The sequence below is a fragment of the Saccopteryx leptura genome, chromosome 4 (genome assembly GCF_036850995.1).
Source record: "Saccopteryx leptura isolate mSacLep1 chromosome 4, mSacLep1_pri_phased_curated, whole genome shotgun sequence".
Lineage (NCBI taxonomy): Eukaryota > Metazoa > Chordata > Mammalia > Chiroptera > Emballonuridae > Saccopteryx > Saccopteryx leptura.
In genome coordinates, this window is record NC_089506.1 from 125,117,214 (window position 1) to 125,139,829 (window position 22,616).

At 55.2% G+C, this 22,616-nt stretch overlaps 1 protein-coding gene across 9 annotated transcripts in view; it reads left to right on the forward strand.

Moving 5' to 3' along the window:
- Positions 1-22,616, forward strand: part of BAIAP2 (BAR/IMD domain containing adaptor protein 2) — a 73,261-nt gene that overhangs the window by 17,513 nt on the left and 33,132 nt on the right. For 8 of the 9 annotated variants that reach the window (XM_066381496.1, XM_066381492.1, XM_066381499.1 and 5 more), the window contains exon 3: positions 834-920. In XM_066381496.1, the coding sequence (XP_066237593.1) occupies positions 834-920 (87 nt within the window). Of the gene's footprint in view, positions 1-833; positions 921-19,282; positions 19,589-22,616 lie in introns of those variants that run through there. The other variant, XM_066381500.1, reaches the window with a different exon arrangement.

The window sequence follows — 22,616 nt, forward strand, 5'->3', positions numbered from 1 at the left end:
CTCCCTCTGCCTGTTTCGCTGCCTGTCCCGGAGCGGAGCCCAGCTGCCCCATCCCTCCCGTTACCTCACTGCACTCGACCTTCCCAGTCAGGACATCTGCCAAGTTTGGCCTTTTTTCATTGGTTTTAAGGAACCCCCACCTCCACATCAGCCACTGGGACACGGAGCCCATACACGCCTCTGGGCTGCAGAGCAAATAGCATGTGTCTGATTGGAAAGCACCTAAACAACATTTGGTCAGGTGCCCAGGGATAGGCCTCTGGCTGGGTTCTGTGGAAAGCAGGTCAGAAAGTATACTGTGCTGCTGGCATGGCTCCTGCAGCCCGGGTGGACCGAAGGGCACACCCAGGGTCTCCCAGCGTCACCATGCCCCAGGAGGAAGTTCTGCCAGGCAGCAGCCCTGAGCCATGTGGAATCAGGTTCACTTGTGAGGTCCCCCCATCTCCCCCCACCACAGTGGTGACTTCAGCTTTGAGCAGCTGATTCACTTCCAGCTACAAACATGGTTCCCAGACCAAGGACAGGATTGCAGGACAGAGCTCTCTCCCAGTTTGCAGGACCTTTGAGTAACTGGCTTCCTGCTGGCTGTTGTGCAGGTTTGTCCCCAGTCATCTTTGTCTCATGAGGCACATGCAGCCCCCCATCATGGCTCCTGCACCTAAACACACGCTGTGTTTCCACAAGGGAAGGAGCTTCCAGTGCAGGCAAAAGAGGAGGACAGCCAGAGGAGCAGGTGCGGCCAGACTGCAGGTTTCTTGTCTCTGGCCACATGGGGGCCATGCACTGCAGGTCTGCCCCATCTCAGAGGGAATTAACCTCCTCTCTCCTTCCAGGTGTGACCTATGCTGCCAAAGGTTATTTCGACGCCCTTGTGAAGATGGGTGAGCTGGCCAGTGAGAGCCAGGGCTCCAAAGAACTTGGTAAGACCCTCCCTGATGTCGTTGGATGTGCCTGGGCGAGTCTGGTGCCCCATCCTGTGTCTGGTCTTTGAAGTGGGATCAAGTGTTTCCTGTCAGACGAGGAACAATTTTCTAAAACAATTGTACCCTCAGAGCTAGCGAGGGCTCTGAGGTACGTGCCCCGGTGAAAGAGGTCACCGGCAGCCTGGGTGTTTGGGAGCTCACACAGCTGGCCTGCTGGTGGGGGTGGGGACACAGATGTGTGGGTGTGGGTAGTCCCAGCAGAACTTAAAGGGCTAACACAGGAGCCGTGTAACAAGTGGACTCAGACGCCGGCACTGAGTAGCACGGGGAGAGGTTCTGGTGTAGAAGAAAATGACACGGGTACGGACCACAGGCTGGGTGGGCCTGCGTCGGGAAGTGCACATCCCATGGCACGTGGCAGAGTCCCAGATGAAGATGGGTTCCCAAGACGACTGCTTTTTTCCTTAGACCTTTTCTGTGACAAGCTCATGTTGCTTGTATAATTGGGTACACAGCATAATATGAGCGTCCTGGCTCCACTGAGCCGCCAGGTCTGGGGTGGCCTCCATCTCGCCCCAGTGGCTTCAGGCAGAGGCCTGGGGCACAGATGCCGTCTCACTCTCTCCGCCCCTCTCCGTTTTCACGGTGGCCCACCAGAAGTGAGGTCTGTGCTCTGTGAGGTTTGCAGTGGCTCTGCCATGCCCCTGTTTGGAGACACAGAGGCCCAGCTTGTTCCTGGCAGGCTGCTAGGTATATGCTGTGTGTCCTGTGGCCACCAGCCTGGCAGAGCCATGGTGGCATGCAGGTTTCTGTGGCACTAGCATGAATGCACATCTGTTCTATTTTTATTTTTTCCCCCACATTTTTCCGAAGCTGGAAATGGGGAGGCAGTCAGACAGACTCCCACATGCGCCCGACCGGGATCCACCCAGCATGCCCACCAGGGGGCGATGCTCTGTTGCAACCAGAGTCATTCTAGCGCCTGAGGCAGAGGCCACAGAGCCTTCCTCAGCGCCCGGGCCATCTTTGCTCCAATGGAGCCTTGGCTGCGGGAGGAGAAGAGAGAGACAGAGAGGAAGGAGAGGGGGAGGGGTGGAGAAGCAGATGGGCGCTTCTCCTATGTGCCCTGGCCGGGAATCAAACCCGGGACTCCTGCACACCAGGCCGACGCTCTACCACTGAGCCAACCGGCCAGGGCCACATCTGTTCTATTGATAGACATATGGTGGGACCTGTCTGGGCTGGAGGGGCGGGAAGGGTAATGCGCAGGAGGCCTAGTAGGGGCGTGGCCAGACAGGGTGAGTGACTAGGGATAGGCTTCACACACAGGCTGGCCAGTCTCTGCTCTCGAGAAAACTTGGCCCATGGTCAGGCTGGCAATCTCAGCAGTGAGATTCCAGAGTTTCCTGCTGGGATAATCCGTGGTGGTTGTTGCTACAGTAAGCCTGGGGGGCAGGATGTCAGCCTTGTGCCTGGTGTGAGCATGGGGCCTGGGCCTTGCAGCAGGATGAGGAGGGTGCAGTGTCCCTTTCCTGTGCTGGGTCTCATTTGGGCTCTGATTTGCAGTGGGTTTTGAAGTCTCTGCTGGGCTTATTTGGTGTGTGGGGTCCATCACCAAATAGGAGTCCAACTGTGTGCGTCTACAGAAGTAGCCCAGAGAGGCCGCTGAGGGATGACCCTGTCCCCTTGACTCCAAGTTGCTGACACTGAACATGGGTGCTTCCTATGACAGCAGATTCTCCAGTTCTCAGCCCCCAGCTGGCCCCTGGTGACTGAAGTTTGACATTGTCTGCCTCACATATCTGCCCCCCCAGGCAGAGGCCTGTTGCAAGTAGTGGGTCCCGGTCACCAAGCCCTGTCCTATTTGGCTGCAAATTGGGGGTTTCCAGAACCTGTACTTCAGGTTTGATGATGTACCAGAATGGCTTCAGAGCTGAGGGGAACACCCAGGTTTACCAGTTCATTATAAAGGACACTATGGGCCTATAAAGGTCAACAGTGTGGGCCTGGGGGCTCCCAGACCCTGGAGCTTCTTCCTCGTGGAGGTAGGGACCTGGTGCTTCCTAAGCCCAGGTCTGGGGCTTCCTCACATCAGCATGATCAATTATTTGCTCCATGTCCAGCCTCTGTGCTCTCCCTGGAGATGGAATGGGGCTGAAAGTTCCAGTTTCCAATCATGGCTTGGTCTATCTGGTGACCAGCCCCACCAGGAGCCACCCAGAGTCCTCCCAGTAGAACAAAAGACATGCCTCTTACCCAAGGGACTCAGGAGCTCCATCAGGAACCAGGGGCAGAGATCAGCAAGCACAGCTTAGGTCACAGCAGCCCAGCTGTGGGGACTAAACTTTTCTTCTGTCAATGGCTTTATTGAGATGTAACTCACATGACGTATAGCTCACCCATGGAAGTGTGCTGCTCTGTGGTTCCTAGCACAGCCACAGCATGCACCGTCCCCAGTGTCTGGTCCCAGAACACGCAGCATCCCATCAGCAGTGCCCATCCCGTAAGCTGTGGTCGGCCTGCTCTGGCATGTCATGTGATGAGTCCTGCGGCAACCCGTGCTGGATGGCGGCTGACATCGTGCTTGCAAGGCTTCCTGTTGTGCACGTGTCAGTGCTTCATTACTTGTTATGGCTGAACGTTGTACTGTGCAGACCGTGTTTTGTTTGTCCTTTCCCCAGCTGACAGACACTTGAGGAGTTGTTTCCACCTTTGACTAAATAGTGCTACTGTGAGGAGTTGGCATAGGAATTATGTGGACATCTGTTTCCCTGCACACCTAGGTCACATGCTTGGGAGTTGAATTTTTATTAAAGTTCACACATCCCCGGTCTAAAGGTATGCCAGCTCCTGTGCCCCCTCCCCGACCTCGTCCCCAAGACCCCTTCTCAGCAGTAGTGGCCTTCTGCTCTGTGTGGCATCGTCTGGCTGTTTGCTTCCACACGTCTGGAAGAGCGGTTTATCCCTTTTTTCTTTCAATTTTACACATTATCTGATGCGTTCTTGCTACAGAAATGTAGAATTAGCATTTTTATAGTGTTCGCTTGCCCCACTCAGTATAATGATTACAACTTTTGCTTAAATCACGGTACAGTTGATCCTCTAACAATGCAAGGTTGGACCACATGGGCCAATTACATGCAGATTTCTTTTTAATTATTTTTTAAAATTCATTTTTAGAGCAGACAGAGAGAGAGAGAGAGAGAGAGAGGGAGAAGGGGGAGGAGCAGGAATCATCAATTCCCATATGTGCCTTGACCAGGCAAGCCCGGGTTTTGAACCGGCAACCTCAGCGTTCCAGGTCCACGCTTAATCCACTGTGCCACCACAGGTCAGTACATGCAGATTTTTAAAAATAAACATCTGTACTGTTGTCAGTCCATGGATGGGAGTCCATAGATGTGGAAGGCTAGTGGCTTCATCATGCAGGGACTTGAGCATGCATGGGTTTTGGTATCTGCAGGAGGGTCCTGGAGTTAGTTCCCCTCAGATACCCAGGGACAACTATGTTTTGGGGAGTCAGGGTTATATGTGGATTTCTGATTGTAAGGGGTAAGGCCCCTCCCCGCATGTTGTTCAAGGGTCAGTTGTCCAGTGTTCACGTGACAATGGCAGAAGCCCTGTCACTACCAATGCTCAGTGGACTGTGACTGCTATGTTCACAGCTTCATTGCATTGCCATTGTAGACAGTTTGGTGAATTAGGCACAGTGCCCACCTCTGGTGACAGCAAGCAGCTCCATCATCCCCAAGTTTCTAGGCCCCCTAAGAAACCCCCCTGCCTCCCTCTCCCATGCTCCCATGCAGTGCACCACCTGTGTACTTTCCGCCCAGGGTCAGTGTGCATTTGCCGGTGTTGATGTAAATGACATTGCATGGTGTAGACAGTACTCCTTTTTGACTCTGGCCAGTTTTAGCTCCATGATGATTTTGGTCTAGCTGCTTTGGTGTCTGCTGTCTGTCAGCCTTTGGACTGTGTGGCCCTCACAGATGGATGCCCAGTGTTCACACCATCTCCTGGCAGCACTGGGTGGCCCCCAGGGGGGCACTCCCAGGTTTGTGTGTCTCGTGCGCTGAATGCTGGGCATCTCTCGTCACTGTCATTTGTTTGCTGGGTCTTTGGTGAGTGTCCACATCTCCCCTCTGTGTTCTGTTGGGCTGGGTCTGATTATCAGGCTGTGAGTATTCTCTGTATTCTAGATAGATGTGCCTGCTCAGATTTGTGTTTTACCAATATTTCCTCTCATTCTGGTTTGCCTTTCATTTCTGTGTTTATAGAACAAAAATGTTCCGTTTTAATGGAGTCCAGTTGATGGGGTTTTTTTGAGCTGTACAGATCACAGGTTTTCATACTATTTTGACTTTTTCTAAGTTTTAAAAAAATTTATTGATTTTAGAACATAGAGAGAGAGAAACATTAGTCTGTAGTTCCACTTACTTGTTCATTCACTGGATGATTCTTGTATGTGCCGTGACCAGGGATTGAATTTACAACCTTGGTGTGCTGGGACAACACTAACTGAGCTACCCAGCCAGAGACACTTTATTTTTATCTCAAGTCAATCACTGCCTCACTGTTCATCTGCTAAGTGCATGGTATACTGTTGTTCACTTATCCCCACACCCTTGGCCAACAGGCGGGCACTTTCCTTGCCCGGTGTCCCTGCCTGGGCTGTTTCTCCTCCTCATGGAGTCTGCCCTCCTGCAGTCCCTCCTACTCTGCTCCCCCTTGGCTGGCCTGGGAATTCCCTTCTCCATGTTTTCTGGGTCCTGTTATTCCCTCATCTGGGGACCATCCCTCCTTTTAATGGGTCCTCAGCAGGTAGATGGAAGTGCTGACCTAGTGCTGAGCATTCCAGGGTGGTCCAGGGTCTTCCCTCTGCTTCCTCTGACTTGAGGGTTGCCAGCTTCAGTGCTGTTTTTATTTTTATTTTATTTATTTTTTACAGAGACAGAGAGTCAGAGAGAGGAATAGATAGGGACAGACAGACAGGAACGGAGAGATGAGAAGCATCAATCATTAGTTTTTCATTGCAACACCTTAGTTGTTCATTGATTGCTTTCTCATATGTGCCTTGACCGCGGGCCTTCAGCAGACCGAGTAACCCCTTGCTCAAGCCAGCGACCTTGGGTCCAAGCTGGTGAGCTTTTGTGAGAAGCATCAATTATTAGTTTTTTGTTGCGCGTTGCAACATCTTAGTTGTTCATTGATTGCTTTCTCATATGTGCCTTGACTGCGGACCTTCAGCAAACCGAGTAACCCCTTGCTTGAGCCAGCGACCTTGGGCTCAAGCTGGTGAGCTTTTGCTCAAGCCAGATGAGCCCACACTCAAGCTGGCAACCTCGGGGTCTCGAACCTGGGTCCTTCCACATCCCAGTCCGATGCTCTATCCACTGTGCCACTACCGCCTGGTTAGGCTTCAGTGCTATTTTGATGCTGGCTTTTTGTGTGTGTGTGAGTTTTGTCATTTTCCCTCCTGGAAGCTTTTGCAATCTTTGCCTTTGGCGGGTATTGGGAAATTTCCAGGGGCTGTGCCTGTGTGTGTGGGTGAGGGTCATAGGGTTGGGCACTGAAGTCAAAGCACCCCCAGTGCTAGGCTGGTGGGTGTGGTATGCAGCAGCCTCTGGGGCTGCAGGAGGGGTAGCCAGACACAAGGAAGGACAGAAGGGCCAACAGGAGAAACCAGGACAGGAGCAAGGAATGTGCCCAATAGTGCAAGGTGGACCAAAGTGAGGCATTGGACAGAAAGGGGAAAGTCTGGAGTGGAGGAGGTGGTAAGGCTGCAAGGGGCAGAATTGGGGCCGGGCCACGGGGAAATGGGTGTGTGCGCTCAGCATCAGGATCAGCCGTGTAGGCACCAGAAGGGAGTATGTGCTCTTGCAGCTGTAGACTGTTCTGTGAACTCAGGTGGAACAGGGTGTTTCTGCCCTCCCCTCCGTCAGCAGCTGGGTTGTGCTGCTCTGAAGGAACTGGCCCAAGGACCATGCGGCTCAGTCCTGCTGCAGGGTGGCTTCCTGAGGATCTGCATGTGTCATGGACTGCCCCAGGGCTGGTGCCACCTACAAGGCCACCTCCAGTGTGGCGCCAGGGCTCTTTATCCCAGGGGACAGGATTGAGGGATGGCCTCGTGCCAGACCTGTGAGATTTCAGAATGCTCCTGTCTGAGCAAGCTCGGCCCACACCTTCCCTTCGTGCCCGCACCGCCTGCTGCGCAGTGAGCCCTGCCCCGCGGCCTCTGCCCCAGCGAGGAGCAGCACCCTGGCCAGCCTGGTCCTGGGAGGGGGGGGGACCCAAGCCGAACCACATCCTGGTCACCAACGGGATGGGTTGTTGTCACTGTGCTGTAACTCGGAGTGTCCTAGCTGCCAGAGTACCCAGGGAACCTGGACCTGCCCCACAGTGACCACAAGGAAGGCCACGTCCTCATTCCTTCTGAGCTGCTGGCCTCTGTTCCCACCTGAGGCCTTTGAGGGAATTTCAGATCCTGGGTCCTCTGCTCTTGGCCGGAGTGTGATGGGGCTTGGGCTTCAGTGCTGCGTCTTGGCCTCTGTGAGAGGTGGATTAAGGTCGGTTGAGGCCCTGGGCACAGAAAAAAATATTGGGCCCTTTAAAAAAAAGAGAGAGAGACAGTAAAAATAAAAATACATGTTAACCATATTTTTAAATAAGTGAAAAACATTATGTACTATTAATGTTTTTTTGTTGTTTTGTTTTTTGTATTTTTCTGAAGTTGGAAACGGGGAGACAGTCAGACAGACTCCCGCATGGCCCAGCCGGGATTCACCCAGCAAGCCCACCAGGGGGCGATGCTCTGCCCATCTGGGGCGTCACTCTGTTGTGACCAGAGCCATCCTAGCGCCTGAGGCAGAGGCCACAGAGCCATCCTCAGCGCCCAGGGCAACTCTGCTGCAATGGAGCCAAGGCTGCGGGAGGGGAAGAGAGAGAGAGGAAGGAGAGGGGGAGGGGTGGAGAAGCAGATGGGCGCTTCTCCTATGTGCCCTGGCCGGGAATCGAACCCGGGATTCCCGCACGCCAGGCTGACGCTCTACCACTGAGCCAACCAGCCAGGGCCATGTACTATTTTTTTTTTAATTTTTTATTTTATTTGTTTATTTATTTATTACAGAGACAGAGAGTGAGTCAGAGAGAGGGATAAGCAGGGACAGACAGACAGGAATGGAGAGAGATGAGAAGCATCAATCATTAGTTTTTCATTGTGCGTTGCAACACCTTAGTTGTTCACTGATTGCTTTCTCATATGTGCCTTGACCGTGGGCCTCCAGCAGACCAAGTAACCCCTTGCTGGAGGCAGCGACCTTGGGTTCAAGCTGGTGGGCTTTTTGCTCAAACCAGATGAGCCCGCGCTCAAGCTGGCGACCTCGGGGTCTCGAACCTGGGTCTTCCGCATCCCAGTCTGACGCTCTATCCACTGTGCCACCGCCTGGTCAGGCCAGGGCCATGTACTATTAATGTTAAAGTTGCACGTAGGAAATCAAACTTGGTGGCATTAGAAAAAAGTATAAAGTTTGGGTTTTGCAGGGCCCCTCAGAAGTCGGGGCCCAGAGCGTGTGCCCAGTGTGCCCGCTATTAAATCTGCCTCTGGCCACTGTCCCTGTGGAATAGTGTCACAGGGGTTTAGGTGTTGAGGCCACTGGCTTAGGACACGTTTTCCTCTCCATACCTCAGTTCCCTTGTCCCATTAACTCTGCCAGCATTCAGGGGTGTTTGTTTGAGCTCCTGCCTCAGACCTGTCAGACCCCACTCCATCCCCAGAGGCCTGTGCCAGTTCACACATGAACCTGAATCTCAGACATTCACCACAGCTGTTCCATCTGATGTCTGTTACGTTTGCAAAGAACATGTTCCCTAAGGGGCAGGCTTCCCAATTGTATGCAAATCTTCAGTCCTTTCATATCCTTGGTGAGGGAAAGGAGTCCCTACTCCTCGCTTCTCTGGGCAGTTTGCCTCACCTGTTTTCAGGCCGTGTTAACGAGTGCATACAGTATACATCCTGCAGATGCGTCTTTCTGACACACGGAACCTCTTCATGCTGTGACCTGTGTCCCCCAGAACTGTCCCTCCTCTATTTTGTCTATTTTGTCCCTGTGGGGCTGGGTTTCCGCCTGCCCTTCCTTCTGCTGGCCTGGAAGCTGCGCATTGCTGGTCACTTTCTCCTCTGGGGGTGACACAGGCCATCAAGGAGTGATCCTGGGGTGGCTCCTGGTAAGTGGATCTCTGCCCAGGGATTGGGGGCAGCACAGCATCGGGCACTCTGCTCACCTTGACCATATCCTAAGCTGGCGCCAGGCCCTGCTGACCAGAGATTGTTTTTTTTTTTTTTTTAAATAAATTTTTATTAATGGTAATGGGATGACATTAATAAATCAGGGTACATATATTCAAAGAAAACATGACTAGGTTATTTTGTCATTAAATTATGTTGCATACCCCTCGCCCAAAGTCAGATTGTCCTTCGCCACCCTCTATCTAGTTCTCTGTGCCCCTCCCCCTCCCCCTAACTCTCCCCCTGTCCTCCCTCCCCCCACCCCTGGTAACCACCACACTCTTGTCCATGACTCTTAGTCTCATTTTTATGTTCCACCAATGTATGGAATCATGTAGTTCTTGTTTTTTTCTGATTTACTTATTTCACTCCTTATAATGTTATCAAGATCCCACCATTTTGCTGTAAATGATCTGATGTCATCGTTTCTTATGGCTGAGTAGTATTCCATAGTGTATATGTGCCACATCTTCTTTATCCAGTCTTCTATTGAAGGGCTTTTTGGTTGTTTCCATGTCTTGGCCACTGTGAACAGTGCTGCAATGAACATGGGGCTCCTTGTGTCTTCACGTATCAATGTTTCTGAGGTTTTGGGGTATATACCCAGTAGAGGGATTGCTGGGTCATAAGGTAGTTCTATTTGCAGTTTTTTGAGGAACCACCATACTTTCCTCCATAATGGTTGTACTACTTTACAGTCCCACCAACAGTGAATGAGGGTTCCTTTTTCTCCACAGCCTCTCCAACATTTGCTATTACCCGTCTTGTTGATCATAGCTAACAGAGATTGTTTTTACAGACTATCTCAGCACCTAGCAAAGCGGGGCCCATCCACTCCGTCACTGCAGGCACCCTGCCTGGACCCCTCTGGGTATAGCCCCAGTGGCTGTGGGATCAGGGACCCTGCCCACTCCGCGTTGGTCCTGTTTTCCTGTTCTGATCCCGCCCCCCTTTCTGGCCTCTGGCCCTTCCTGCCTCTTTCCTTTACAGGCAACTCCTGCTCTGCTCTCTGGACTGGAAGCTGTGAGGGCGGTAGGGGCACGCTGACCCTGGTCCAGCCCTTGCGAGGACCCCGTGCCCCCACCCGCTTCCCCACAGACCCTGTTCCCCCCACGCTAGCCAGATGTGAGCTACTCAGAGGGAGCCCTGCATTGCAGAGTAGAGAGACTCCAGTGTGTACTTCCCTATGGAGGTCGAAGCCAGAGTCATCAGAGCCGTGAGCAGCGGCGGGGCTACCCTTTGCCCCTCCTGTGGAGCAGCCAGTGGCTTGCTGCCTTTGGTCCCTTTGGCAGCTGCACTCTCAGCCTCACAGAGAGCTCCTTTCTTCTTCCCTTGGACTCGTTCTCCATGGCGGACAGCTCTGCCATGGCAGGCGCTCATGGTTCACTTTGATGTGCAGGCTGCTTAGTCAGGAGTGCAGGACTGCCTGAGTTCCAAGCTCCAGAACCTTCCACATCCCTCCTAATCCCCTACTAGCACCTGTCAGCACGTGAGCTCAGCCCCAGACCTGCTCCCCGCTGGGGTCTGTGTTGAGGCCTACCCACCTGGCGCTGCCTCAGCCCCATGGGCTAATTACAGAGTGGGCTGCCTCTCATCTGTGTGCTGGGGCCGCAGCTGCTCCTCGTCCTCACTTGAGCTGGCAGCTCAGGCCCCGTGCTCCGGACCTGTCCCTGCTGTGTGCGGACGCATGTTTGCCCCAAGGCCAAGAAAAGGGTTGGTGGTTGTAGGGAGGCTGACTAGAACTGCTTCCTTGTCCAGGTGCCCTGCAAGGGCCTGTGCCTTGAGCTGATAGACAAGTAGTCCGCTCTGTGGCCCTCTCTGTCTCAGGCTTTTGGGCTGTGCTGGCAGGCAAGGGCCTGGCCTGGACACTGAAGGATAGAGGGTGGCAGGGGTGTCCTCACCTCTCCAGTCCTCCAGACCATAGGCCATCAAAAATACCACCAGCCTGGCCCTGGCCGGTTGGCTCAGTGGTAGAGCATCGGCCTGGCGTGCGGGGGACCCAGGTTCGATTCCCGGCCAGGGCGCATAGGAGAGGCGCCCATTTGCTTCTCCACCCCCACCCCTCCTTCCTCTCTGTCTCTCTCTTCCCCTCCCACAGCTGGGGCTCCATTGGAGCAGGGATGGCCCCGGCGCTGGGGATGGCTCCTTGGCATCTGCCCCAGGCGCTGGAGTGGCTCTGGTCGCGGCGGAGCGACGCCCCGGAGGGGCAGAGCATCACCCCCTGGTGGGCAGAGCGTCGCCCCTGGTGGGCGTGCCGGGTGGATCCCAGTCTGGCGCATGCGGGAGTCTGTCTGACTGTCTCTCCCCGTTTCCAGCTTCAGAAAAATACAAAAAAAAAAAAAAAAAATACCACCAGCCTGATGGGGGCACAGCACAGAGCCAAGGATATTTCCAGAATGTTCTTATGTGGCATTGGGGGTCGGGTGTGGGGTCCCTTGTTCTTCACCTTAAAGGAGAGCAGTGGTTCATGGCTCAGCAGATGTTCTCCACGCACAGCTGCGTGTTGGCATCTATCCTCCCAGTGCTGGTTGCGGCCAGCAGTGGCATTTGCCCTCCAGGCTCTTCTGCTAATGTAAGCTTTAAGTATTAGAAATATGTTTTGTTTCACTTACTTTTAAATTTTGTATTGATTTGAGAGAGGAGGAGAAACATTGATCTGTGTCGGTGTGTACCCTGATGGGGGATTAAACCTGCAACGTCTCTGTACCCTGACAACGCTCTAACCAACCAAGCCCTGCAACCAGGGCTGGGGCACTTTAAATTGGGCAAAGAGCAGAGTGTGAAGAACTCCAGGTGCCTGTCACCAGCTAGGCTCAGAGCAGGTCATGCTGCCTTCTCTCGTCTGTGCCAATCACTACTCCCTCAGGCATTCCTGACATCACCTGCTACTTCTCTGTCCTGCCTCCATCGGCATACATGGGGTGGGGTGGTGCAATGGGGCTGAGAGCACACGTCCCTCACTCCAGATCCCACCAGCACAGCTACTCAAGAACGGGCCTGGCCTGATCACAGTCTGTGCCGGGGTTGCTAGTTTTTCCCGTGTTAACTCTTGGGTGCGAGCTGTGGACACTGCCATGGTTCTTTGCGTGGGGGAGAGACACTGTCCTGTTATCCACAGTGCCCAGGGCGCTATACTGTGTATGTCCCGCCTGCCACCAGGCCCCGAGATCTTCCCCCCAGTGACCATCTGTAGAGAGCCAGCTGTGCCTGAGACCAGGTGGAGGAAGAGGTCGGGCCAGGGTCCCGAGTCACTTGGTCTCCTGGTCCACTGTGTGAACGTAGGAGGGCAGTTCAGGCTCTCTGTGCTGGAATCACACATACAAGAATAGGGTCACATTGTCTGCTCTTTGGCCCTCCCTGGCTTTGCAGGGCAACTAAGGTTATGTAGCCTTCTGGAATGTTCTAGACTTTTCAGGAAGGTGGCACTGTTGTTGCACTGAGTGGGGCATAGCCTTCTCTGAGCCTCACCCACTCTGAGTCTGTTCCGCTAGAGCTCCTATCAGAGCCTTGCCCTGGTGGTCCTGTCCATGTGGCTGTGGCTGGAGGCTCAGTGGCTTTATTGTTCAACCCTCGCCAACCCCTGAGGTCTCTGTTGGGTCCTCTGCCTTTGAAGAGGCTGGGTGTTTGTGACCCGGGCATGTGTGTGCTTGCAGGGCCCTGGGCACCCTGTATCCATAAGAGCACAGGGAGCTCTGTCTGGGCGCAGTAGCCTTGGGGTGGGATGCTCACTACAGGAGGCGGCTCCCCTGAGCCTGAAACTGGGCTGGGTTTGGCCACTGAGTCACTGGACTAAGGTGTGGCCTGAACATCCCCTGGCATTTGGCTGTTGTCCACACCTGGATACCCAAGTGAGGGACAGAGGCCAGCATTCCCAGGCCAGGCTCTGAGGCTCACTGTAGGGGACTCAGTGTCTCCTCGCGTATCTGCAGCCATCAGCTAACCCTCCCAGGTTGGCCTCTTGCTTGTAGGCACAGGTTGCCTGTCCCCTCTGTGGTGTTGCTGAAATGCAGGACTGGCAGATGGGGACACCTGTGCCATGTGACCTCGGGCCTTTGAGACTGTCGTTGAGTGCCTCCCTCTGGCTGCAGTGATTCTGAGATGGCACCATGGGCTGTTCACCTGGCCCGTCCTGAGTCGGAGCAGTCCAGCCTCCCCTTGGTCTATGACAGCAGTCTGCGATGTGCAGTTAGACCCATGCAGAGGGGGCTGTGTTGATTTCACACCCTGATTGGCCTAACTCGGCCTCCACATTGCCCAGCCCTGAGGTTCTGTGATGGCTATGGTCCTCGGTGGCAGATGGCATTCCCATGGCCAGGTGGGAGCAAGACTCCTTGCCTGTACCTTCCCTTCCCAGCTAATGACACCATGCCCTTCCTTGCTGTTTCTCCTGCCCCACCAAGGCACACAGAGGGGGGGTGTCCCTTAGGCAGCCATCAGAAGTGGCTGGTGCAGGACATGGTCACTAAAACCCCAGGAATGAAGAACACTGTCCTAATTTCCTTGGGTCATACCCATTTGTCAAGGCTTGACATAGGCTTTTGTAAAGGCTCTGTTCTCATGTGCAGCTTAGTGTGGACACTAGATACATCACAGCCAGCCAAGAAGTAGTGGGGACAATCTCGTCTGTCCTAGACTGTGCTCCCTTGGCCCATGTAGCGGCAGAGGAGCTGAGTGTAGGGAGGGGTCGGGGCTGGGCCATCTGGGCAGGGCATCTTTCTTTGGGCCTCCCTTACCCCTGCTTCACCCACTGTGGCAAGCACTGTGAGCCAGATTGAGCCTGTATATGGGGAGATTAATAAACGTCTTAATTGAATCTGCTGTGTTCTCACGGTGGCTGGTGGTATCAGGAGTGAGCTCACTCAGCATGTCTGCATGGCCCTGGGCATCTGGGGCTGCTCAGGGGCAGCAGCATCAGTGGGGAACAGTGATGTGTGGCTGGGCCTCATCCCCAGGATAGTCTGGTTACCAGAGGGCCTCTGCTTGATGACTGGGGTTCCTGCTTGGAAGGAGCCATCAGCCTACGTCCTGCCAATGACGGAGCTGTGTGGATCTGTGAGGATCCGGCCCAGGGGCTCTACTGTCGGCTGTCCCTACCCTGAGAGGGAACGTGAGACTGTGCTCTGCCCTGGCACATGGCAGGAGGCTTGAGGAGACAGACGTCTTAAACCGCCTTCTGTGGCGTCATACCCCAGCCGGCCTGGAGCTTGAGGCCCCAAAAGTGAGGCACTAGGGGGACAGTCCTTTACCACAGCTAGTCTGGCCCGAGTGCCTGGCCGCGTCCCCTAGTGCGGCACCATTGACGTGTACCAGTTCCCAGAGCCCTCAGCAGCCCTGTCCTTGGGAGCCTTGGAGGATGGGAGCAGCTCCTTTATTTCTCCTCCAGCTGGGAGCAGCCATCTGGAGTTTCCCCACTGGGTGGGTGCAGGGGCCAGGTCTCCAGCCACCCCCAGGGGTTCTGGTGTTGGAGTGGGCAGGCACGTCAGAGGCACTGCCAATACTCGGAACACAGTGACCTGATGCGTGGATGACCGGTTTCCTTCAGGGGCCTCTGTCCTGTTTGTGTCTCACAAGGTTCAGAGCAAATTGGTGCCTGAGAGACTGTTCTCAGGAGAGGTGCTGTTCCTGGGACAGTTACTTGGGGGCCTGAGCCAGCAGGTTAATGGGGTGCCATTAGTTAAGACTGCTGCTCACAGCAGTAAGCAGCAGCAGCATCCCATGGCCTGGGGTCTTTTCTGAGCTGGGGAGGGGTTTCCCGTGGCTTCTGCCCCCTGGAGAGCAATGGTGCCATGGGGCGGAGGAGGGGCCTGTGCTCTTGGAGAAGGGTGGGAGCCACACGCCCAGGTCCACGCGGCCTCCTGTGGCCAGACATTAGGGTTCGCTCTGCCAGGTGGGCTGTGTTACTCACTTCCTTGCTTTGGGTGGAAATGTGAAGAAAACCCCACTGCACTATTCATATCTTATGGATCTCATCATGCAGAAGACTGCTCTTGGAAGAGCAGCAAGGCTGGTGAGTGCTGAGTCAACTGGGGTCAAGGCTGGTGGGTGCTGAGTCAACTTGGGTGGAGCTCAGTGGACAAGGGAGGTGGGGAGGGGTGCAAGGGAAGGCCCATCTGTCTCTCTAAGCTGCAGCTGTTCGTCCAGCTCAGCCCATGGGGAGAGACGTCAAATCGAGTTGAAGTCCCAGCCAAATCCTGTGTCCTCCTCTGCACATCATCCAGATCTCAACCCACGAGCTCCATGCCCTCTGCCTGGCAAGTTCCTGTGAAGCACCCCCCAGCCACTGCTGTGTGAGTGCCTGAGTGCAAATCTCAAATTTCGAGGACCATGAGTCCAAGAGGCCCGGGGCAACCTGAGATGATTCCAAAATGCCAACAGACCCTGGTATGGGGCATGCTGCTCCAGGATGTCACCTGGAGCATGTGGGGTGGAGGCTCTAGACAGAAAGGCCCAGGGGTGACAGGCAGCCTAAATGGGCAGGGCCGCTTGTGGCTGGCTCTCCTTCATTTCAAGGCCTTGGCCGCTGGGCACTGAGCACTCACTGCTGGCACAGCATCGGTACGGAGGGGCTTCTCCAGTCCTGCTCTGTTTCAGAGGGGCGTGTGATCGCCATGGCCACACGGCCGTGATATTTCTTTTGGTTATGCCCCCAGGTCTCCGACTCCCTTTCATGTTTTGCCTATTTTGTAGGTGGGAGAAGACCCCTACTTGTTTCTCCAGGTGGAAGCTGGCAGCTTTGAGACCAGCAGGGAGGACATTCTGGAGGGGGTCCCAGTGCTGCCTAAGCCCCATGTTCTGTGGAGATGTCACACCCCGCGGCCCTGCACTGTCTGCCCACCCATAATGAGAGCTCTAAGTCTGTGCCCTATTCAGACCTATACTAATTAGGTCCTGGAGGTGCTTTTCTGCTTGAGAAGCCACCAGAATAATCGAGCATTATGGATGTCTGCTTCAGAAGGTTCTAGAAGGTGATGCGTACTCCCAGCCAAGTCTGAACAGCTGACCTCTTGGCTCAGAGCCCCGCTGCCACCAGCAGAGACAGGAGCAGGAGTTCTGGCTCTTCCTGAGAAGAGAGATACCTGAGAGGGTTTTGGTGCTTTTGGTGACCATTAATGGCCAAAAAGAATGCCATGACCACACAACAGCAACAGTGAGTTCCACCCGCCAGCTTGCCATCCAGCTGCAAAGACATGGCTGGAGGAGAAGGTCCCGTCTCTGCATCCTCAGCACCATCCAGGGCACTGAGGACTCTTCCACACATGGCTTTGCCCAGAAGGAGGTGGAGCCGGGACCCACACCCACCCCAGTGCTTGCGCGTGCGCACACACACACACACACACACCACAACATGGTGCACGCACACACATAGCAACACAGCACACAGTCATACACACATGCGGTCTCGCAGCTGCAGAGCCCCAGCTGTGCTGGTCTCAGCTCCGCTTCTCCTGCACTGGTTGGCAGATGCCAAGAGCCAGTGCCTGGGCAAGGTCAGAACTCCAGCAGGTCTGGAGCTGCTGAGTTCCTCACCATGGGCTTTGCCAAGGGGCCAGCAGAGTGATGAGCTCCCCTGGCCCAAGGACAGCCTGTGCTCCCCCCACCCCCAGGCCAATTCAGCTGCCCAGGCTCCATCAGGCAGCTCCAGCAAGGTGAGGTGGCCTGGCCATCTTGATCAGGGAGCAAGGGTTTCTCCCGGAACCCCTACAGTCCTGCCTCGTGGCCTCTCAAGTTCTCAGGGTCCTGTCGAGACCTTCCTGCCTCCTGTGGCACCAGCACTTGGCCATCTGGCCTCAGTTCCAGGAAGTGCTTGTGTTGCAAAGGGACAGCATGGAGGCTCTGCTCTGAGTCTCACCAGTCTGTGGCCTCAGGGCCACTCCACCTGGTAGTTCCATGACCTCCACCCCTGTCTGACACGGGGTGCCACCTCTTACAGAGTCCTGGTGCTGGAACCCGGTGTCTTGGAGGGCCTCTACCTCTGGGGCACAGCCAGCAGCCCTGGGGCCACACTGCCTTCCTTGGCAGCTTCATTTCTGGCTGTGTCGGGGCACAACCACTTGGCCAGTCATGCTGTGTCACCCCTGGGAGGGGACACAACTGACCAAGTCATTTACTCTTCCTGCTGTGCTGTCTGTCACCATCACCACAAGCTCAGCTCAGGCCCCTGGGCTCCTTTGAGGGAGCTGTCACCAAGCCTGTCTCCTCAGACCTGTGGCGTATTGGCAGAAATGTGTTCTTTTTTAAGCCTAAATGGGGTGTTAATTAAAATCCTTGCAAAATGCTGTCGCTGCTCTTTTGGGATTCTGGGTCCCGCGTTATAGTCCTGGAGGAGATTCCGGTGCTTCCACCATCAAGGCAGGGGCGGGGCTGCACAGCTGGCTGGGCCTGTGGTGAGCGGCCAAACCCTGGGCCTAAGTCTCCCCCGCCTTGCTCTCTGTCTCCTGGATTCAAACTCCTTCTCAGCGTTGTTGTTGTAGATTATACAAGCATGTTATCTTTTCTGGAAATAAAACGCAACCTGAATCTTCATAAACGTTGGTGTTACGAAAAGCACAGCACATGGAGGTCCTCACTCTACAGAGTCTGAGACCCCAACTTCAAAGGGGGAGTGAATGAACACTGGTGTTGCTAAACATAGGTTTTACTTGTTTCAGGTGCTTATGAAATGGCATTCAGATAAACAGAACACTGGTTTGGGTGAGATCCCAGGAGGGTTAGCATGCAAGCGGCATGTGGGGACAGGACTCTGGTGTGATTGCGATGAATGGGTCTCAGCAGGGGTCCCTGAGCGGCAGGAGGTGCCGGGCTGCTGTGGCAGAGCCCTTGCACTTCTGCTAGGCGGGCAGGAAGGCGGGTGCGTTGGGGCTGTGATGTTTGATACTACATCTCAAGTGGCTTAAAAATGTGTGTGCATACACATTTCTACGTATATCTCAGAAAAGAAGGTAATGCAAATGTAACACACCTAGGAGACCTCAGGTGAGGCGACAGCAGGGGAAACGGGTGCGGGCGGAGTGGTGTTTGCGGTATTCTGGCAACTTTTCTGCGGGTTTGGAGGGTTGTACTGGAAGGAGACTGTGTTCTCTCTTCTTTAAGCCACACAGAAGGGTGGACTTTGCAAACCATGACTCATGGCCCTTTGATGGAAACCTCTGGGTGTGGCTCTGAGCCAGCCTCAGACCCACCCACAGAGCCTGTCTGCCAGCATTGGATCTTGGGGCATTGCCTGGTGCTCCTGTTGAGTTAAGCAGGCGGCAGGTGGGGCCCAACAGCGGCCCCTCGTTCATTTCCTTCCACCTCCCCTCCCCATCTGCTTCCAGGCTCAGGGGCCTCAGCCTTCCTGAGCACCCGACCTTCCGTCTGGTCCTCCAGGCCCACTGTCTGGGCAGCAGTTCTTCCTTTTTTCCCCTTGCACTTTAAGTTATTCAACATAATTCTTGTACTCTAAAAGCAAAGTATAAACACCTTATCTGAAATGCTAAAGAGTTACAAAAAAATCTCAAAGTAGAAACTTATAGTTCTGCCTGTAAAATAAAAGCCAAAAAACAGCAATATCCACATTGCAAGGTAACCCCAAAGTTGGGGGCATGTTCTGTGATGGCGCTGCAGAGCCAGCTGTCAGCTTGCTCACCAGTTTCTGAGAGAAAGGTGGTGTGGGGTGTGGGTGTATATGTCTACAGGAGCTAACATGGGGAACCTGACCCCAGAGGGTAGAGGACACAGCAGGTGCGGGGGCCAGTTTAACAGGAACAACAGCTGGGTGAAAGCGTGCTCTTTGCTGAAGGGTCCAACCGGCCTTAGGTCACCTGTGGGACGAGGAAATGTGTTCCCAGCCTGGCATGGCCACATGGAACCCTGGTGCCTGCTGGCTTCACTGCACTGACTCGGACTGGAAATTGGGGGCCTCTATCCAGGAAGCTGGAGGACTCCTCCCTCATAGGCACAGACCCAGCCCAGCAGCTGCCTGCCGCCAGATGAGGCCTTCCCAGGACACAGCTCAGAGCTGCCTTCACAGCCTACCTGAGTGAGGATTGCTCCTGCTGACTCTGACCAGAAAAGTGACAGAGCTGAGCTGGAAGGGACATGTTATGGACAGAGCTTGAGTGGCTTGCTTATTGGGAGGAATGGAGCTGGAGCAACTCCTGGGATGGCAGGGTGGAGTATGTCCATCTCCTCGTCCGTGCGGTGACCGGTGCCACATGGGAGGTGGTGGCAGCGCTCTCCTGGGAGGGCTGAGTCACCTGGGGTTGGGAGAGGGCGCGAGGCCAGGGGCTCCAGGCAGTGGCAGTGACTTCCTGGCTGTCACTCTGTTCTCTGTCCATGTGCTTCAGTGCCTCCTCGGCTTCACCTGGCTTCTCCAGTTTCACATGTGCACAGCTGTGCTGCAGTAAGTTGGAATGTCCTTTCTGCAGGAAAGTTAGTCGTTTTAGCTTCCCCAGAGGTGGGAGCATTTCCGCAATGGGGCCCGTGGCCGCATTCCTAGGAGCCCCCAGTGTGTACTCTTGTGGGTTGGGGGGGGCTCTGCCTTTCCCTTTCCATCTCTTTTGGGTGGTTTGAATGTGGAGCGGGAATGCTGCCCATGGTCATATCTATTTTGAGATAGAGCTGGAGGGGCTGCTGGGGCAAGAGCCGTGGGACGTGCTGGACCTTCCCAAGCAGCTGGATGCTGACCAAGAGCTGACGGCGGAGCTGGTATGACATGGCGCTGCTTTCTTCCTCGATCCTTGCTGGACACCTCGGTGGCGCCTTAGAGGACCCTGGGACTTTTTGCCAGAGCTGTGTTGTGTTCAGAAAGGGGCAGAGCCCGGGTGCTGCACTTTTGACTCCTAGAGAATTCTCTTTCCCTCCTACTAAGTCCATTCTCCCTCTGAGTGTTCAGAGCCGTAGCGCCGGCCTCACTTACCTGAACTCTCACATCTGACTTGAACCTGAGAAATGACCTTTCACTGACTGCAGTTTACGCCAGAGTGCAGCATCTTTCCGCCACGGCAACCTCCTCATCCCCACTTCTCTTCCCTCAGCCTCGCTTCTCTACCTGCCTGTTATGTGTCTCCCTCTATAGAAGGGCCCCTATCTCGCAACAGGTGCTCCTGACAGTCCCCAAGCTTGACCTGGTCAGTGTGAGACAAGCCGTGAGCAGGAGTCCTGGCTGGGAGCTGGTCACCGCTGTCTGGGTGACAGCCCTCCTGAGGGCACTGGCCTACGGCCTCCCGTTGGCACCTGGGGATGCTCCAGTGCCTGGAATCTCTTATCTTCTCTTGAAGAGCTGAGTTTGGGGAAATACTCTGATGGTCTCTTGGCTCTGAGATGTCGTTTTTGTGACCTGTGTCCCTATACATATGAAGCCATGGCAGACGTCTCATCTCTGTGGTTGGGCTGTGTGCTTTGCGCTGCTGTTCTGAAAGTTCTGGAAGTACTGGGCAAGGCGTGACTGATCTTTCTCTGTGGCTTGCATCACATCCAGTGCTGCCCTGCTAGGGTCCTGACCTGGCCAGGAGCTCCAGGGCGGTTCTGGGTCTCCTGTTCCCACCTCTGGACACTCCTGTGAGTGCCAGTCCTGCTCACGCCCTTGTCTGGACTGGGGCCTCCACGGAGTTATCTTATCCTCAGCTATGTCTCAAGCCGCACTGTGCCCCATGTATGCTGTGGGGTCTCTCACTGGGGCCCTTAGGGCCTCCGCCCAAGTCCTGTGCTCCATGTATGCTGTGGGGTCTCTCACTGGGGCCCTTAGGGCCTCCGCCCAAGTCCTGTGCTCCATGTATGCTGTGGGGTCTCTCACTGGGGCCCTTAGGGCCTCCGCCCAAGTCCTGTGCTCCATGTATGCTGTGGGGTCTCTCACTGGGGCCCTTAGGGCCTCCGCCCAAGTCCTGTGCTCCATGTATGCTGTGGGGTCTCTCACTGGGGCCCTTAGGGCCTCCGCCCAAGTCCTGTGCTCCATGTATGCTGTGGGGTTTCTCACTGGGGCCCTTAGGCCCCCCGCCCATGTCCTGTGCTCCATGTATGCTGTGGGCTCTCTCACTGGGGCCCTTAGGGCCTCCGCCCATGTCCTGTGCTCCATGTATGCTGTGGGGTCTCTCACTGGGGCCCTTAGGCCCCCCGCCCATGTCCTGTGCTCCATGTATGCTGTGGGCTCTCTCACTGGGGCCCTTAGGGCCTCCGCCCAAGTCCTGTGCTCCATGTATGCTGTGGGGTTTCTCACTGGGGCCCTTAGGCCCCCCGCCCATGTCCTGTGCTCCATGTATGCTGTGGGCTCTCTCACTGGGGCCCTTAGGGCCTCCGCCCATGTCCTGTGCTCCATGTATGCTGTGGGGTCTCTCACTGGGGCCCTTAGGCCCCCCGCCCATGTCCTGTGCTCCATGTATGCTGTGGGCTCTCTCACTGGGGCCCTTAGGGCCTCCGCCCATGTCCTGTGCTCCATGTATGCTGTGGGGTCTCTTCACTGGGGCCCTTAGGGCCTCCGCCCATGTCCTGTGCTCCATGTATGCTGTGGGGTCTCTCACTGGGGCCCTTAGGCCCCCCGCCCATGTCCTGTGCTCCATGTATGCTGTGGGCTCTCTCACTGGGGCCCTTAGGGCCTCCGCCCATGTCCTGTGCTCCATGTATGCTGTGGGCTCTCTCACTGGGGCCCTTAGGGCCTCCGCCCATGTCCTGTACTGAGTTTCTCACCAGGGTCTCTGGGGACTCTGTAGCGGTCAGTGGTAAAATGCTTCAGCAGAGAAGCAGAAGTTGCAGCCCTGGTGTCCCCTCTCGCTCATGACCCCAAGATCTGCTGAAGCCAGCTCCTGCTAGGGGGCCAGCTGAGGAAGAGCACCCCCCAGGACAGCCATTTGTGGCTGCTGGGCTCTGATGGGGGCAGGGTGCTAAGTCACCCAGGCCTGCTGGGGAAGCTGGCTGCTGGCAGGGGGTCAGTTCTTAGTGTCTGCACTTTCAGTGTTCATGTTGCATATCTATCTGCCCCTGGGGTTCAGGCTAACCTGGAGCAGGGAGGTGGCCAAGGGTACCTGGAAGGGGCCGCTGAGTCCTGAGGGCTTGTTCTCAATCTGGAGGACCTTCAAGAGGGCCTGGCAGCTCTGCAGTTTCAAGGTTCCAACCCCACAGTGGTCATGCACTGGCTGGGGAACCCTGTTTGCTTGGCTGCCTTGGGGACTGTTGGCTGGTGGACTGTTTTGCAGTAAATGGGTAAACACACATGTTGTATAGACTGCAGATCTGATTTAGGGTCACCATTCTTGAAGGCACTGGTTATCACAGCTGCAGACAATGGCAATGAACAAAGCATGTCCACCCACAGCCATGGAACGGTGTGAAGACTGATGTGGCCACCACCTGGAGGAGCCTCGGAAGCCTGCTCAGGGAGAAAGACTCCACTACACAGTGTCCAGGGCAGGGAAACCCACACAGACTGGGCAGTTGCT